Source organism: Chondrus crispus, genomic scaffold (assembly GCF_000350225.1).
Source record: "Chondrus crispus Stackhouse genomic scaffold, scaffold_189, whole genome shotgun sequence".
Lineage (NCBI taxonomy): Eukaryota > Rhodophyta > Florideophyceae > Gigartinales > Gigartinaceae > Chondrus > Chondrus crispus.
This window is the reverse complement of record NW_005179056.1, coordinates 43318-61405: the sequence shown is the minus strand read 5'-3', so window position 1 is coordinate 61405 and position 18088 is coordinate 43318. Positions and strand designations below refer to the sequence as shown.

The following is an 18088-nucleotide window of genomic DNA, read 5'->3' as shown; positions in this document are numbered from 1 at the left end:
CTATCCGAACCTTTCAGCCGAACAAGGAAGATTCCTTCTCTGCTCTCTTCCAACCATTTATCAGTGCTTTTCAGCATCGAATGTTGAACCTTACAAAGTCTGAATCTCCCCAGGTTCCTTTCAAGGCACTTCTGTGCTTCTCCGAGACTACGCACCACAATCTTGCCTCTCAGCAACACTGCTTCAGCTGAATCGTCGTGGCCTGCGGCGTGAAGGGCATTGGCGATCGAAGCCCTGACGCATTCTCCGCTCCTCGAATGGCAGAAGACTGGAACCCCCGACATTCGATACTGTATGGTTGCTGTAGAAAAAGTCCGCATCCCGGGACCACCAAGGCAAACAAACGCATCTGGATTCTCTCTACAGAAAGTGTCAAGCCATAACATGTACTCGAGCCTTTTCTCCTTGCTAAACACCAACGAGAAAGACGGAGAATGCGATCCAGATGGGGCTTCCTCGATGTCGCTGCATATCGGGCTGCCCAGTTCTCCTCCCAAGAAAACGTCTTGAGCCTCCAACGTCCAAAAATCCATCTGCCAGAACGTCCTCCTCCCCCCTGAAGTTCTATGCGAGGCATAGAACTTATTGCGTTGGAATCCTTCCCGGTTTCCCGAACTCCAGACAAGCCTCTTAACATCCCACCTCCGGTCTCCGTGCTCCGTCTTCCCACTGGCAAGCAATCCCCAACGTCCCAGCAAACCGACAGCGAACTCATGGTCTACGTGAGCACGCAGCCACTGGACAAGATCTGAAATCCTGCTCGGACTCACCGACAGAGCCAACTCGAACATCTGCACGCTCATGTGCGACTCCTCCAATCCGTAGCGCACGCGAACCTCCGTCGACTTCCACTTTGTGGTCATGAACGTGACAGCATCGGCTTCGGATCTCCTCCGCGAACCCGGCATGCGAACGACGAGCTTCATCGCTGACCCGAATGTGCCGCCCGATCCCGGGCCTTCCGGCGCTCTGTAGGTTCAAGGGCGACACGGGGGTCTGCAATGATGCTCGCGCACGCTGAAGGGTTGTCAAGCGAGGGATCGAAATAGATGAGGGATATAAGAGAGGGGTTGGGGAAAATGGGCAATGAGGTGGATAATTTGGATAGAGCGGGATGTGAAGGCATAGAAGGAAGTTTCAGCACCGATGGGATATACGAAACCCCGCGCTGAGCTCGCAGTTAGATGCGAAAGTCGCCGGCATCGACATTACGTACGCCCGCCGCCGTCGGCGCGGCGGAAGTCAGCGTGGCGGCAGCAAAAATCACAGTTGTTTCTCGGGCCAACAGGGGGTGTGTTGGAGGGGACAGTCTGCCGACGGCGGGTAGCCCCGAAAAACATCTAAATTTAATGTGGCTGTACTGTGGTCGCCGCTGGTGCGGCGGCGAATAAATAGAGGGCTCAAGTCCGGGGTCCATCTGATTCCCCGGGGGTATCCGCTACCCATTCTCCTCTCGCCGGCCAATCCTCTCGAGGACCATCTCGTGACGATCTTTCCCCGTCGGCGAAATCCCCAACGTTCGCCTTCCTCTTCCCCTGTTATCCTCCGCCGCTACGCGCGACCGCATTCCAGCAGTGCTACTAACATCCTTGTGCACTCCCGCCTACCATAGTAGGCCATTCTAATTTCGTACTATGCAATTTTCTCCACTAATTTTTCCGACAGACTAAATCCTGTTACCGGGTGTAGTTAGACGTGGTGCAGTAGGCGTTGCAGTGTGTTCCATTCGCGCCAAATCATACCCACGTGTGCCTTCTGTGTGGGAGCTGAGTTCTGAAAAAATAAACGATTTCACTATTTGACCACATTTCAGAATCAATTGTCACATGCAGCAACAGAGTTTCCGCAACGTGTAAGAGCAAGTCAAGCATGGTGTAAATCTCAATATTTGGCTAAATTTTAGCCATGGGGCAATGGCAAGTCTAGCAGTGCAGTATGTCTTAATGTATTTGGTGTATACCACACATTTTGGTGTATAATTTCTGTTATCCACCGACACAAATACACATTGAAATACACCAACAAGTCCCCAATTTTATTTTAAAACTAGATTGATTCATCCAATGAAGTGTCAGGTGTATTCACAGCTCTACTTCCCGCCCAATTGTCCCACTCCTCACCATGGATTCTGGACACTCTCCAAGCTGTACCCCGAGTACGAGATACTGTTACAGTAGGTTTCACCGAAACTGCTGGGGATGCCAGTGATAGTTTCTAAATCGTGGTCCATATTTTCAAATGTGGTGTATATTTTACCCAACTGCTAGACTTGCTCTAAGACTTGTAAATGCTTCTATTCCTGAAAAGCTTAAATTGCAATTAGCGAAATCCAGCTGCGTAAACCCTATATTGACTTTCAGCGTTCTCACGTTTTGTAGTTCCGAGTGATGTCATGAACAAGATTACTCATTTCAAGTGTTTGTTCAGTAGGCTGACACGAATCAACGAGTGACAGTGTATGGCAATCCAAAATCAGCTGCAGAATCATTAATCATAGTGTCGATTATTTTCACCGCTTGTTCATGGCGCCGAGCTCGTCTACTGGGATGAAAATCTGAGTTGTGTATTGATAGTCTGCGGTGGAAGTTCGAGAACTCTTCAAGATCTCCTGGGGGAAATCATATTCAAGTTCACGGATATATTAATAAAGCGGCCATAAGCATGAAATGTTTTGGGCACCAGAGTGAGGGCTTGTCTTAGACCAGGAAGCCTTAACCTCTGCGGTCCCTCAATTAAAGTTCACGAAAGGCAAGGAGAAAAAGTATATAGTGAGAATAGAATGAGATTACCGAAGGTAGTGGGAAACTACGAGATTCAAGACTTGCTTGGACAAGGGAATTACGGAGAAGTTAGACGTGCCAGACACCTGCGCACGGAGAAGTGCTACGCTGTCAAAATTGTTCGTCGCGAGTTCATCGCCTCACGACACTTCGGCATGGACATTCGCAGAGAAATGGTAAGGCTCAAGTTGCGAACTACAATTTGAAAGGAGCTATCATAGTGGCATGAATCAATGAAATCCTCTCGCGCTAACATGAACTTTTCTAAAACTCTGCAGTCTATTCTGATGGCAATGGACCATCCAAATATCATCAGGTTTCACGATGTTTGCGTCGGAGAAGAGCATATCTTCATCATAATGGATCTTGCTGCTAATGGTGACTTATTTAGCTTCGTCGCTAACTGCGGACCCCTCCCGGAGTGGAGGGCACGATCCTATTTCAGTCAGCTTGCAGATGCGGTTACGTACTGCCATTCCCGAGGAGTCTACCACCGCGACTTAAAGCCAGAAAACATTTTGCTTACTGACGAATACCGAACACTGGAAGTTGCGGACTTCGGATTTGCTGCCGTCATTGACAAGCATTATGATGTTCATCCTCTACTGCGAACCAACTGCGGAAGTCCTCACTACTGTGCACCTGAAGTTTGGAATAATGAGAGGAAGGGGGGATACGACGGCAGTAAGGCGGACGCTTTCTCGTGTGGGGTGATTCTCTATTGCATGTTGGTTGGGGCCCAGCCATTTCATGATTCTTCTGTGGATCTCATCTTAGCGAAAGTCAACAGATGTGAATTCGATGTACCTGCCACAGTTTCTGCTGCGGCATGTGACCTTGTTGAGGGCCTCTTGAGAAGGGACCCTAACTGTCGAATTAATCTCACGCAGGCTATGCTACATCCCTGGACGAGCGGCAAGGCTCTCGCTAAACCAGAACTTCTCAAGACACTACATGAGGCAAGAGGTGGAATTCTGGGGTCTTGTTCCGGAACGGCAAAGTAGCACTGAAGCGCCCGCTGCTGTAGCTTTGTAAGATTTCGCGTGCTTCCAAAGGCTGGCATTCGACACATTACAGCCACCTCAGCTTGAAGGGAGTTGAGGCATCCTTGCCAATCGAACGGGTCTACTGACCTCTGCTGAACACAAACTGTGCGTAAGCACACACTGCATGAAAACAGTTCCAACAAGGAAGGTACTCCTGTATGTGTGTTACTTTCATCAATCTAACATTACTGCTTGGGATCTGAGGAACTGAGCGTAAACCTGCATGAATCTTGCGGCAAAGGCTTCAAGGTGAAATATGGGCTTCGTACCATTGGTTAGGTTGCGGTCGAACTTCGCAGACAGCTGGCATATTTCCGGGCAAATTTCATCGTCCGCGATATTGAGAATGTTTTCCACTAATCGCCGCAAGATAACATCAGGCGGGATGGCGTGGGCGAGGAGCTCTTGCAGGCGTTTCCGAACATGCACAAGCTGTTGAGCAGATTGAGATCGTGTCATGAGGATGGCGGCATCATTGCATGCATATTCCCAGTCTCCGCGCATGATAGGTGCCCCTGGAGGTAAATCTAGACCACCGACAGAAACACGAGTTGCTTCAAATTGCAGAATGGCGCGACGGAGATTTCGAGATGATTGCTGGGCAAGTCTCTTACTGAGTGGTTCTGGAAGAGAAACACCCTCCCTTTTAGCAATTCCGCTAAGGACAGACTGGATATGGCCTTCTGTAGGAAGTCCAACCCTGATTCCTAAGCATCGAGAGCGCAAGGGCTCCAACACCCTTGTCACACTTTCGGCGATCATAATGATACGGCATGTTCTAGAATACTTCTCCATGGTCCTACGTAAGGCCTGTTGTGCCAACCTACTCATTTGATCGACTTCATGAAGCACGATTACCTTAAGAGACTTCTTGATGGATACATTCGAGGATGTCATGTCTATTGGTGCAAACGATGCCATATCCTTGATTAGCTCTTGAACCACTAATCTGTCGTTATTTCCAGACTCCGACGGATTAAACTCAACATGATGGGATGACGCAACTGTTGTAACTTCGACTTGCTTGGATGACTCACCAACCTTGAAAACGCGATGAACGACTTTTTTCTTGTCTGCCCTCGGTCCGAAAAGGGCTTTTAGAACACACCCCGCTCTCGTCCGCTTCCCAGCTCCTGAGGGTCCATAAAATAAGAGGTGTGGGATATCGTTAGACGAGCAGAGGTTTCGAAGTCGTTTTGTGAGATCCTCGTGGAAAGATAGCTCATCAAATGACGATGGGCGGTACTTGTCTACCCAAAGCAGACTGTCAGACGCCATTCTATCCCGTATATGGAACGCGGGCTGTTCGGCCTTGACACTGCCGGAACTGCAGACCTTATACAAACATATGCCGACCCCTCCCGCGGCTATCTGCCCGCAGCGAACCGTGAGCCGCACATTGGGTGACTTTCCCTCCAAAAAGACAGTTGCTGTTATTGACCTGTAATGCAAGTAGTGTGCTCTGAAAGAATCCAGAATCACACGTGTGAGTCGTGTCGATTGTGCTTTCGATTGATGCACCCGGGGACCTCACGCGAGGCCCAGTGGGCCATCCAACAACTGGCACTATCTCCTGGGATATGCGAAGTTCGCATATCCCAGGAGATAGTGAGAACGCGAAGAACGCGTGTTGGAACAAGCAAGTCTTCGCATTGCAATTGCTTCGCATTGCGAAGACTTGCTTGTTCCAACACGCGTTCTTCGTTTCCGTAACTCAACGCGAAAAATAAAATGCCCAACTGTATGGCTTTCACGACTTGCCGCCGTCTTCAGCGTCTCCCTGCGGATAGCTGGCTCGACTGAGTTTGTCCGAATTAATCACTTTTTAATCACTGCCTGTTTTCGCATCAGAGGATCGTCCTCCTGACATGTACGATGAGCCCGTTCTCGACGAAACGAGCGACGTAAAGCTACCGTCACATTTACAAATCTTATCATTTTCTGTCGACGTCTTTCCGTTTGAGGATACTGTAGTACTATCATGGTTTCTTAAACCCGGTCAGATGTGCGCTACGATTTAGTTCACAATATCCTAATTCACGCGGAACTACGGTGCTATAGAAAGCATTACTTTGCTTCTGTTCCTCAGCGTTTTGACGAAACGATAGTGATGCTCCTGGTATTGATTGTACCAGTTGCCGTATTGAGCACGGGCATTACTGTTCAGGTTCTTCCCGATCCATGCCCGAAGCTGTCTGGGGTTTCCAATCCATCGGATTAGTAAAATAAGATTATGGTGTTGCTCTTCCTTCGACTTTCGAGTCAGCGGTCCGCCCATGAACACATTCACCATTTCTTTGTCCATTTTTGTTCGATCTTCAAGCTTGTAGAAGCCCCTAACTATTGTGGGAAGGAGCACTTCTTGATCGGCGAAGTAGTTCATGAGCCGAGGAACAAACAAATCAACCGCCTTGTACAATAGAGCAAACATTTCTTCGGGACTGCTCAACGGCTTCTCATTCCACACGTTATCAACCTTTACAAGGTGTTCTTGCAATCGATCTTTCAAGCTTCGCATTTTTGAAAGCGCAAGCTGCACCTCTTCGTCGCTTGTCCCTGCCGCATCCACCCACGGAAACAGAATCGTTCTCTCCATCTCAAAGTAGCAGTTGAAGAACGAGCTTGCCGTTTGCCACCAGTCCTCAATATCGTTGATGTCATCCCTGGTAATATCGCCAGTTCCCTTACATCTTGCCATCGACGTCAGAATCTCGTACAAATCGATGCATTCCCGTCGAACAGCATTATGAGGTAGAGTAAAACCGTCAATGTACCATTTTGTTCGAGACACTGGGCCGGAATACTCTGCCATAGCGATCACAGGGACTCTAATGTGCGTTTCAGACCTGAGTGTCTTGCTCGCTCGAATGCGCTCAGAACTGATTTCAGAGTAGAAGAATTTGTTTGCTCTGCCGTCCAACTTTCTAGCGTTGCTTTCCGGCTCACTACCTCGCAATCCCAGGTGCGATCCTTTTGCATTATCCACATGTTCGACAGACACGTCCTTCCGCGATGGGAAAGTTGGCACCTTCTGCCCATCCCCTGAGGCTGGCGGCTTTCTGGAAAAGGACAACAGTCTCCCTGCAGCCCTCAAATTCATTCTTGTCGCTTCCTTGCGCAAATTGTTTCCTGAAGACCTTGTTCGCTCACCTTCCTGTCCCTGCCCCTGCCTATCAGATTCAGAGGCTGAACCCTCTAGTGGATTACTTGAGAGTGTACTCGAGCTCAACGGAGACATGTGGGCCTTTTTGCTGACATCCTTTCCACCGTGCCTCTCTCCAGCAGCATCACTTTGTTGCTGAGATATATTTCTCCTCGAACGAAGAGACATTATCCTGCCCATTTTTGCAAGACTCATCCTGCCCGGTGCGTTACTCTGCTTCTCGCTCTTGCCTTCTGGTCTTTCTCGATCAACCGATCGATCAGAAACCATGGACTCCGATTCGAGTTGGCGGTCGACTTCCGTCGTAGGGGTAACCGGAGAAGTCGAGGCCTGATAGGTTTTCTTCCTATTCCGAGACAACAGGCGCCCTACTTGTGCCAAGCCAGACCTCGTCGCAGTCTTGCCGGTCGTTGATGTGAAAGTCTGTGATGCAGCTCGTGATGACGGTTTTGAGCCCAGCCCTGTAGTTCTATCGCGATCTGCATTCTTTGCCCCTTGTGAAGTATCTGACTTTTCCCCGGCGACACCCTTGTTCTTGTTCATAGACATTAACCGACCAGCTGCGCTTAGACCCTGCCTTTTTGCAGGCCTCGTAGCTGTACTGTCTCGAGAACGTTCAAGCATAAGTGCCTTCTCCGGCTCAGATACCTTTTTTACAGTTTCGAAGTGGACGTCGGGGTTGGCCTTCTTCTCTTTTGTAAAAGACATGCTCCTCGTTAGCTTTCGTGCAGATAATCTCGCCCCAGAACTCTGTTTCGAGACCATAGGGACGCTCTCGTTGGTCCTAGACCGTCCTCCGTCTGCTATCTTTACTGTACTGACAGCTCTTTGAAGCCCCACTCTCAAACCTCTTCTTTGCTGCACCTTGTTGTGATCGAGGTCTTTTTTGACGCGAGAAACATCCATTAGCTGCGCCGCTGGTATCGAAATGCGCATAAATTGGTTCTTGAAAGGATCACTTGCAACGATTTCATCATCATCTTCATATTCGTGATCATCTGCGTCCTCAACGTAAGCACCCTCGTATGTAGATACATGAGGTTCTCTTGACACATGGCCACTTGTTTGTGAAGCAACTGCTTCAGCTCCTTTTCTGCCGAAAGCCGGCGCGACGGTGGGTGTACATGAGGGATTCGAGTTGACCGGAAGCTGTGCTCCCTCAACTTGAGCTGGAGTCCCATCCGCTTCCTTGACCTCATCTCGGTTATCACTTTGCACGCTGTCATAGTAGAATCTTCCCATGGGCATAGGAGTAGCGTTACCATCTTCGTCATATACCATGATAAGTTTTCGACCGCTTGGCGCAATATCCGAATGAGTATCTCTTTCATTATCTGAGAGACTCAGGTCACCATTTCCATACTCGTACTCAATTTCCAGTGTTTCTGGACTCACAGCTATCCCTCGGCTGCGTTGTCTCTCCTTCGCTGCGGCGTCCAAAGGTATCGACCGATTACCCAAAGCCACATCTCGGGAAGCTGTCGTCCCTTGCCTGTTGTTCATGCCGAATTGGGATCACTGCCCGTCAAGCATTCTCACGCCCAGTATTGGGCTCTTGGCGGGCCAGTATTATGTGTATAGGCGGCGTCTATGTCGAAAGGAAATCACTAAACGTTCGGATGCGAACTATACCGACACAGGCGGAGTCAGTCACTTCCAGGGCACGACTCTGCGAAAGTGCAGTGGTATAAGCGAAGCCGGGGGATGGGCAGTGCACGACTCTGCCAAAATATTGCAATACATTGAAAGCTCGAGACAAAAAAAAGCATTTGTTGGCTCTAAAGCAAACACGCAACGTTAGCATTTAGCGCGCTTCTTTTCTTGGAAAGAGTGAACTGAGCGGAGCAAAGCAATAAAAATAAAGGGTGAATGCAACAGAAGGTCGGTCAGATTCTTAATAATTTCTGGATACTGTTCGCTAGCGACTTGGACATGTTTAATCCCAAATTCTCTACTTTGATGGCAGATGCAGCTTTTGACGCCCCCGTGCTATATGACCGTATGGACGCCGCAAGGAAACGGTCAATAAAACTGGTAAACCTTGTGATCGAAGCTGGGCGCAAAAAACCAAGAGAAGACTCCTGTATGCTATGAATACAAAATAGCGTCAAGTCCATATGTACATGGGAGAGGACAAGGACGATCTTGGGCAGCAAAACGCAACATGAGGTTCTTTGCGATAGAGACAAGCGGTCTGTGGACCAGGGAACCCGACGTCCGCAACCAACCAGTATGGTAGCATCGATTAGATGTTGCCATAGTCGTGAATGAAAATGTCGTACAGTCTATGCTAGAGGACGGTAGGGCAGCGTTTTCAACTTCATTCATGTGAAGAAGTTGTGTACTCCTTCAAAATTGTATCTTTGCTCCAACGCAATCTGGGCCAGCCTGGCTTGGTCGCATGTTGTCTGTAGGCGTGAGCGGATTGTACCAACTAGCTTCGAGCACCAGCCAGCCTTTTCAGGTAGCAATGGTCTCCGGAGCATGCCAATGGGACCGTAACGAAACCTGATCGATTTGATATCAACAAAGAAATCAAACGCTATACCAGAACAGTATCCCGAACGACATGAACAAGATCTAGATGCGTGACGTAGGCCTTCCGACGTTTAGCAAAGTACTTGATGCAGGCGGAGGGCGTCATATACATTCTGCGGATTGCGTTCCTCTCCTTCCTACTCGGAATCCACCTAGTGAGCAGAACGGCATCAAGCTTCCTAGTCATAAGTCTAGTGACGTTGAAAGCGTCTGTCTCCGTATGCCCGGCTTGAATAACTGACGGAAGGTAGCGCTCCTCGACATCGAAATACTGCAATAGACTTGGCACAAATTCGCGGACGGTCCTGATGAGAAGCGGAAGGACGTCTGTATCCGGGTTAGCGTTGAAGAGTGCAAGAACGTTGTGAACCTCGAGGAACATATCGTTGATGTAGGCTGCGTGACTGGCCATTTTCTGGCGGAGATCCTGGAGATCGTGGGCGGCCCCACCGCGGTAGATCCACGGCATCAGGACTGTACTTTCGAAGGCAAAATAGTCTGCTAGTAAGGCGTCAAACTTGGGCCACCAGTCAGCTAGCGCGCGCATGCGCAGGAGTAGGTGCGGGGCAGTGGAAGAGAGCGAAGCGAGCATGGCGGTAAGATCGGCGAGCTCTGCGCGGAGTGCGTTGTGCGGAAGAGCGAGAACGTCGAAATACCATGTAGATGGGAAGGGAGCTAGCTTGAGGTTAACAGGAGGTGACAAGCGCGGGGAAGAGGTCGAGAGCGTCGGCGACGGAGAAAGAGAAGGGCGGGGAAGGGAGTGGGTAGTGTTTAGGCCCAGGTCCGAAGGTCTTGGGCGGCGGGAGGAAGTGGAGTTCGGGTGGGAGGAAAGGGAGGAGAGAGCGCGTCGGAAGGCCGTAGCGCGGGAGGGGAGGGACGGGGAGGGGGTGGGAAAGGAGTGGTCATCAGCAGGATGGGGAGGTTTGGAGGGAATATTGCGCATTGCGGCAAAAGAGATGGCTTCGATGGAGGCCTCTGCGAAGTCGTCCTCGAAGAGGTCGAAGGAGGAGGGGGACTTGAGGTGTGGAGTAGAGGACATGGTTGGAGGTGGAGACAGGGGGCGGGATCGCCGGGTGAGTAGGGAACCCAGTGGATAGAATGCCGATGGGAGGAGTGCGGAAGAAGGAGGACAATGGGCTGAGGGAGGAGGGCGGAGGACGAAGGGAGGAAGGAAGGAGGAGGAGGAAGGAGAAGGACGAAAAAAAGATTTGGGAGGGAACGGACAGGCTCAACGGCAATGTGGGCAGTCTTGGCGCCCTGGGGCGGCCGGGAAGCGCCTAGCTGCAGATCACCCAATTTTCTTACGTCATATCCGTCCGTGATCCAGCCTACACGTGGTGGCATCCCGATTCGCAGCGAATGGCACGCAGGTCTGCTGCGCTCCGCCTCGCGCACTGCATCCCACCGCACAGTCCCCCTTCTCCTTCTGTCGCCTCCGTCTGGCCTGACAAACTACCACTCGTGCTGCTCAACGTTTCAAGCAACCTCGTCTTTATTCATTGTATCTTTGCCAAAACCCCGCAGAAAGCATGGGAGGAGGGTACGTCTTTCCGCCGTTTATATGTCTCCCCACCTCTTCCCAGAAATGGAACGCATCCCATCCCCGTGCAACTAACAAGCGACACTTCACACCCTTCTTCCAATCCCTTCTTCCAATCCCTTCCTCCACAGAAACGGAGCCAAGTCCGCAACCAAGCGCGTGCGCAACGCGGCCAAGGCTGGGAAAGGTGCAAAGGGCTCCCAAAAGCTAACAAACGAAAAGGCTATGACCATCGTCTGCAAAGTTTGTCGTACTGTATGTACATTTCATATCTTTACACCTCACTTGCTCACCTACCCACCCACCCACTCGCTCGCTCACCTTATGTCATCATCTAAAACCTTTTCTCTCTTTCCAACACTCACCCTACAGGGATTTATGTGCACCATGTCGGAAGTCTCGCTCCGCCAACACGCTGAGAACAAGCACCCGAAGCTCAACGTGTCAGACTGCTTCGACCATCTCCAGTAGCTTTCAATCATCCCGTTCCCTTGGCTTTTATCTTTGATTCGCAGCCAACGTATCGATTTTCTTTGATAAAATGTCCAGCGCTGTCATCAGTGCTTTTCGCGGCGACAAGGCCCCAGTAGTCTCCGCCACGAACTCGAAACGTTCTGGTTCGGGGTTGTATTTCACAACCTCACTGGCCGTGCCTCCCGCCTTCAACGCAAGCTCTCCTGCTTTCCGTGTCGTATCGGGTGTAATCGCAATTCTTCCTAACTTGAACGGAGTTTCATACTCAAGCCATCCTACGCTTTCATCCATTTTCAGCAGCCCTTGAGACGCCTCAAGTAGCTCTGCCTTTTGTTCTGTCGTAAACAAGGCGTTGATCCGTTCCAGTACAAGTTCTACGGCTGGTGGAACTATCCGGTATGCCACCGTGCACATCGGCGACCATTTTGCATGATCCTTACCCAAGCCCTTGCGTGCTATCATCGTCATGTTTAGCTTTTGTCCTCGCGACAGCTTGGCGATCAGAATCTCACTCTCTTTCTCACCCCTTCGATGATCGCTGTCATCCCCAGAGTCGTGGACCGGCAACATTGAATGAGCCGGACCTGGACCCTCTACGTCCGTGCACTTCACGTGGCGTGATGTCACATTTGTTACCGTACTGTCCAATGGCGCGGTAACCTTGAGCTCGAAAGAAACTGAGCAGTTGAGACAATAGTCCTCACACTCTTCACAGTCACGGCTGTACTCTATTTCGTCCACCCGCGAAGAATATAACGGAATGAGGCCTAGACGATGCGTGATATACTCATCGTGAAGAGGTGATGAGTTTTCAATAACAGTGACCTGCTCAATCGCCATGGTAGGTACCTCCGCTATCATCACACGCCGGATTGCATTCGCCATTGAGACGTCTGTATCCGATAGGTCAAACTTCATTTCAAAACGAGATCTCTCCTTTGGCGTCTCCTTGACCACCAGAGAGGGTAGTCGACCGTACGGCATTTTGCTTCAAGCGAGGGTTCTCGACCGGGAATAGCACAAATCTCTTGAGTGGATGCAGATTTAGTAAGTTGACCAAAGCAGAGGCGTAGGGAGAGCGGGGTTGCGCTCTTGAGAGGGCTTCTTCAACACCCTAAATCGAAATGGAGTAAACGTCTTGAAGTGATTCCAAATGAAAATCGAGAAATGAGTGTGTCCAATTCCCAATTTGTTAAAACTGCACCAGCACGCAGGGCTAGACTCAAGTTTTGGAGGACGCGGCAGTGAAATCTAATCCGTTCACGGGTGCGCGATCCGCTACAGCAGTGGGAGTGTGATTAGAGATAAAACCTCCTTATAGACTCCAGAGCAAAGCGAATACTCTTGAACAGCGATGACGAACGGGAATTCCCCTCGCAGCCTGGCGACGTTCAAAATTTATCAATTTTGAACGTCATATACTGAACTGTATCGTACGTCCTTCTGTAATGTCTACTGTATTGATATTAAAATTAAAATGATCCTTCAATGGAAGACTTTACTGTACATACTGTACTGCCTTTCGTGAAGCGGTGCCAGAAGTTGTTGTTCGTGTTGGGACAAGCACAACCTTTGACGCCTTTCGAACGTCTCTAACCAACCGGTGGTTACGCACATCAGCGAAATGGTGGTTTCTCACGTTTCGGTCAGTAGTGCTTTTGGTGACGAAGGGTGGTCATCTCTTCGTGCTACATACGGTAGGTACTCTACAACTAAACTGGAGCATATGAATTAGTTTGAAATGTAAAGCATTCCGATATGCTTGACCTTTTACGCGGATTAGACCTAGTATGAACATTGCGAACCGAAGCTTCGTGGGAGTTCAGAAAGGCTCGCACTCTGACACGGGAGTGGATTTCGCTGGACGCGGGCATTCCTCTCATGGGCATCACCACTGTCTTAACCCTGTGCTCCTTTTTTGTGACGGCTATTTTTTGCCCCAGTCGGGTTATTTTCCTCCTGCTTCGGTCTTGTTGAGCGCTACGTCCCGAGAGTAGGTTCGTTGAACGCAGAATTGTGTTGTCGTTAAGAAGATATACGTTTTGTCTCCAGGAGACCCGTACTTTTCGAGTAGTGTCCTCCCGAAAAGTGTGGGGTGGTCCTATTTTGTGATCGGGGCATAAACTTCACAAAATGCACACAAACGTCTCAAAATTCTCACAAGTTTTGTGAATCTCGCTTTGTTTTTATGAATCTCACTTTATTTTTGTGACGTCAACATCTCGAAGTGCTCTTCTGTTGACTGTTTTGTGATTCACACACAAATTGTTTTATGACTCTCACACCATTGTCTCACAATCATCTCCAACACCAACAAACCATCACAAACCCATCTAAAAAGCATAGCTGATAGCCTTGTTCTACAGACATTTTACGGCCTTCACTCTCGGGCTTGTGAAGCCTGCCTTATTCGTCGAGGAGTGCGTCGCTCAGAGTCAAACTCCCTCTCATGGACAGGAGAGGGCCCATGTCGCCTCAGTGTAGGGCGAGAATGCCAGACCGTCCGGCAGCTGCAGCAGATAGCTTGCCTACATGTAGAACACCACTGCACCTGGCGCGAGCCCTTTCTAAGTGTCTTGGGTCGCCCGTCTTTTGTCCCTCTTTTGACCCAACTACAGAGTACGCAGTAGGTTTGGGTCCCACTGACCTTCTCGTGCAGTAAATTCCGGTTCAACCTACGCAGTTGCGAACACGAAGGGAAGGGGAAGTGTCTCTGGAAATTAGCCGTAGAGGGCTGGAAAGGAAGATCTTTTTTGTGTGACGTTGTTCAGTTTGTTTGCCTTTTGAGATGGAGAGAGCCTTTTATATGTGATCTTCGTGATGCCCTCACACAACTCACACAAAGCCATCACAAAATGCACACTGCCATCACAAAATGCACACTGTCAGTGTGAGAGTTTTGATTTCAAGGTTGACGTTTGAGAGTTTTGAGATGCGTCTCACAAAACCATCACAAAAGATTCACGAAAATGTGTGATGTTTGAGACGATTTTTGTGATGATCACAAAACGTTCTCAAAAAGTGCTACAATTCAATAAATATTCACAAACCATGTGTGACGAATAAGAAGATGGAGTGAGACGAATGAGATGACGGCGGCGAAAAGAGCAAAACTCTCACAAATCGTCACACAAATCGTCTCACTTTTTGTGACGCCCTAAATCGTCACAAACCGGAGCACAGGGTTAAGGATCTTCATTTTGACTCGCATGAGGTCGCCGTTTGCCGGATCGCCGAAGTCAAATCTTGCGTTGCGGACAATTTCGAGCAAACGCAAGCCCCGCAGAATGGGTTTAAACGGCCCAATCTGAGGCCACTTCACAAAGCCGCAACCGCCCTATGCGAGCTTCTGTGCATGCAGCTGCTCACGCAAGCGCGGGCACCTATCGTTAGTGCGAAATCCCCCCGAAACTTTACTGTTCAAATTCAATCTTCACGCTAGAATCTAAATGACCATCTCATCCCCGAGCAAGTCCTCGTCTTCAACGCCAGAGAGATATGCAGAGATTATTTCATCAGCCACTCTAGAAGCCGACATGTCGCGAAGAGCTGCGATGTTTTTGAGACGCTCCATGATTTCGTCGCTGACGGTTAGTCGTGGCCTTGGCTTGGCAGTAGACTTCTTGCGCGCAGTTCTCGCCTTCTCCGCAGTGGAAGTCACCTTCTCGGTAGTAGAGGACCCAAGGGGCTCGGAGACTTCATTCGAAGACGCGTCGGCGGATGTTTCGGTGTTGGGTGCCGACACCGTCGTCGTGGCGTCTGGAGGTGAGAGGACGACAACCTTCGCTTCTTCCTTCCGCTCCGGGCGTGCCTCTACGAATTCAGAATCACCAAGGACAGTGATTTTGGCGGCACCTCGTGCCACTGTGACGCGCTTCTTCGGTATTACAACGGGTGCTTCGTAAGTCAATGTGGGAGGCGCTCCGTTCACCTGAATCGGCGCAGAATTGAAATGCTCAGCAAACGTAGCAATATCGGACTTGCCCATGCGATGACAGAAATCGCCAAAGGCTTCTCCCGTTGTAGACTTCTGCTGATACATGGTCAGAACTGGTGTCAATGTGCCTTCCAGATCCACATCCTTCACTCTATCCAGGTACGGCCAAGCTAATCTTGTCTGATGCGGACATCCTCCGAGCCATAATTGATATGACTTCTGGCCCGAACCGACCAACCCGAGCTCTGCCATGTAGGGTCGGGCACAGCCGTTAGGGCACCCCGTCATCCTTATAGTGACGGGCACATCAAGCCCATTCTTCTTGAATAACGTATCCATCCGAGCAACCATGTCCGGCATGACACGTTCTGCTTCAGTTATTGCCAACCCACACAAAGGCATCGCCGGACAAGCCATAGAAAGTCGTTTGTTGATGAGATATTCATCCGCAGTTCTGACGTTGTGTTCTTTCAAAATGGCTTCAATGCCGTTCTTCTGATTAGGAGTAATGTTCTTTAGGATGATGTTCTGGTTCGGCGAAACCACCATGTCAAATTCATAAGCATCGATGATGCGGCGGAGGGCAGTCCTCAGCTTGAAATCAGCTTCGTCCTTGATACGACCGTTTTCGATAAATAGGCCGAGAAATAGGTTCCCGTCTCCTTGCTCATGCCAGCCCAACCAGTCCATGTATCTCCAAGGCTGAATTTCTCGGAAAGACTCGAATGGCTCACCGAAGTACGTTTCGACCAGGGTGCGGAACGAATCTATACCTAGCTTGTCCACAAGGTACTTCATTCTGGCGTTGGCCCGGACGCTTCGATTGCCGTGGTCCCGCTGAGCGGCGACAATAGCCTTACACGCTTCCCACAATTTATCCGCCGGGACATATCCTAGGTGATCACCAGTGCGAGCAAATGTGGTGGCCTTGCGATGAGTTCGACCCATACCGCCTCCAACGATGATGTTATAGCCAACTACTTTTCCAGCAGCATCCGGTATGCAAACAATTCCGATATCCTGGGTGTAAATGTCGATGGAATTGTCACCGGGAACAGTGACCCCAATCTTGAACTTTCTTGGTAGGTAGGTTTCACCGTAAATGGGTTCTTCCTTGCCATTATAGACGACACCGTTGCCGTTATCAAAACGCATGATCTCTTGCACAGAATTCATGTCAAGATCCTTCTTCCAGAATTCCAGGCTGGCAGCCTTCTCCCCATCTAACCAAATCTCCGAGAAGGCTCCTGTCTGTGGCGCAAACAGTTCTCCAAGCATAGCGGAAACAAAACGGGCATTTTTATACAGCTCGCTGGTGAGAGGAGCTGGCGTGCACATTACGTTTCGAGATAAATCTCCGCAAGCACCAATACAAGACCCCCCTGCGTTCATGATAGCGGAGAATACAGGCTTCAGGTCACTCTTTAGAACGCCATGGATTTGCCAGGCACATCGAGTAGTGGCGCGAAGAGTATTGTTGCCATATTTCGTTGAGATGTCGTCTAGAGCCTGGTATAATGCGGCGGGAAATTCGCCAGCGGGCATTTTGAGACGAAGCATAAACTGATACTTCTTCTGCTGGCCGGATGCACGTTTGTCGCGATCGTCTTGCTGGTATGAACCGTGAAACTTCATAATCTGAACGGCATTTTCGGTGATGAAAATTTCGTCATTTTGTAGCTGCTCCGCCAGGGGGAAGCGCAACTGGTTTGAAGAAACTTTCAATCCTTCGACCTTGGACAACTTTTTGGGAGGAGAGGAATCTGCACGCGGCTTCGCGGCAACTGCCTATTGTATTTTGCGGAAGACATGGCCAAAAGTGGCGACAAGTGCGACAAAAAAACATGTTAGCAAGGTGCAACCCAAGTCGAAGTCCAATGCGAAAGGAAGGAAAAGAAGTCTATTTGTCCGCGGTATGGTTTTACTCGAGCCGGAATTGCGAGACTAAGCCGCTGCAACCAAGTCATAGAATATACGGCAGGAAGTCGCTCTACAGTCTCACGCACGGGCATGTACGCCATTGATATAACGTGCCCAGAGAGCGAATGGGATAAGCAAATGCAGGACGAGGACGGCCCGACGTGAGGAAACGTCGAACGTCTCAACCCAGCATCGGCGCCTCGTCAAGCACACAACCCAGACTGATCAATTTGAGGAAAAGCGCGCGCATGCAAGGGGCGTGTACAAAGAGAAGAGTGATGTGCAGACTTACGGTGATGACGGACGGGACATATGGGAAGGCTGGGACGGGGAGGGAGGGGAGTGGGAGACAGGAAGATGGCCGCGTGTGAACGCCACGTCCGTTGAAAGCGGTGGAGGTTGCTCCCAGGGGGATGAAGGCTGCCTGCCCGCGCATTGCTAATTGCTTGAGCGTGGGTTGGTGGGCCGGGCTTTTATACTAGAAAAGGAGAAGAGCCTCGAGGTTGTTGCGTGGGGAGGAACGGAGGGCCACGGAACCGTTGGCGGCGGCGGCGGCGGCAGCAGCAAGGGCGACGGCGGCGGTGACGGCGACGGCGACGGGAGAGTTGATTCGGATCCTGAGAATGATCCGTCTGCGCAGCGCCGCGTTTTGGGGAGAAAGCAAGGATTTTATGTAGGTAGAGAGGAGTA

General features: G+C 50.1%; 5 protein-coding genes; 2 read left to right on the top strand and 3 right to left on the bottom strand.

The window, feature by feature from the left end:
• The first annotated feature begins 2779 nt into the window (after positions 1 to 2779).
• On the top strand, positions 2780 to 3954 carry CHC_T00008284001 (Serine/threonine protein kinase). The gene is made up of 3 exons (XM_005714442.1): positions 2780 to 2956; positions 3059 to 3746; positions 3941 to 3954. The coding sequence occupies exons 1-3, from the start codon at positions 2780 to 2782 to the stop codon at positions 3952 to 3954; spliced, it is 879 nt and encodes a 292-aa protein (XP_005714499.1).
• A 46-nt stretch (positions 3955 to 4000) lies between these two features.
• CHC_T00003399001 (hypothetical protein) lies at positions 4001 to 5104 on the bottom strand. Its single transcript, XM_005714441.1, has one exon. The coding sequence runs from the start codon at positions 5102 to 5104 to the stop codon at positions 4001 to 4003; it is 1104 nt and encodes a 367-aa protein (XP_005714498.1).
• Positions 5105 to 5873: 769 nt separating this feature from the next.
• On the bottom strand, positions 5874 to 7064 carry CHC_T00003398001 (hypothetical protein). Its single transcript, XM_005714440.1, has one exon. The coding sequence runs from the start codon at positions 7062 to 7064 to the stop codon at positions 5874 to 5876; it is 1191 nt and encodes a 396-aa protein (XP_005714497.1).
• Positions 7065 to 10764: 3700 nt separating this feature from the next.
• On the top strand, positions 10765 to 11672 carry CHC_T00003397001 (hypothetical protein). XM_005714439.1 is given in 4 exon segments: positions 10765 to 11067; positions 11199 to 11322; positions 11440 to 11486; positions 11487 to 11672. 3 exon segments carry the CDS (start codon positions 10765 to 10767, stop codon positions 11484 to 11486), a joined length of 474 nt encoding a protein of 157 aa, XP_005714496.1. The 3' UTR covers positions 11487 to 11672.
• Positions 11673 to 14930: 3258 nt separating this feature from the next.
• CHC_T00008525001 (Sulfite reductase [ferredoxin] SIR) lies at positions 14931 to 17834 on the bottom strand. XM_005714438.1 is given in 4 exon segments: positions 14931 to 14986; positions 14987 to 15184; positions 15431 to 17266; positions 17691 to 17834. The coding sequence occupies 3 exon segments, from the start codon at positions 17832 to 17834 to the stop codon at positions 14987 to 14989; spliced, it is 2178 nt and encodes a 725-aa protein (XP_005714495.1). The 3' UTR covers positions 14931 to 14986.
• Between the last annotated feature and the right edge of the window lie 254 nt (positions 17835 to 18088).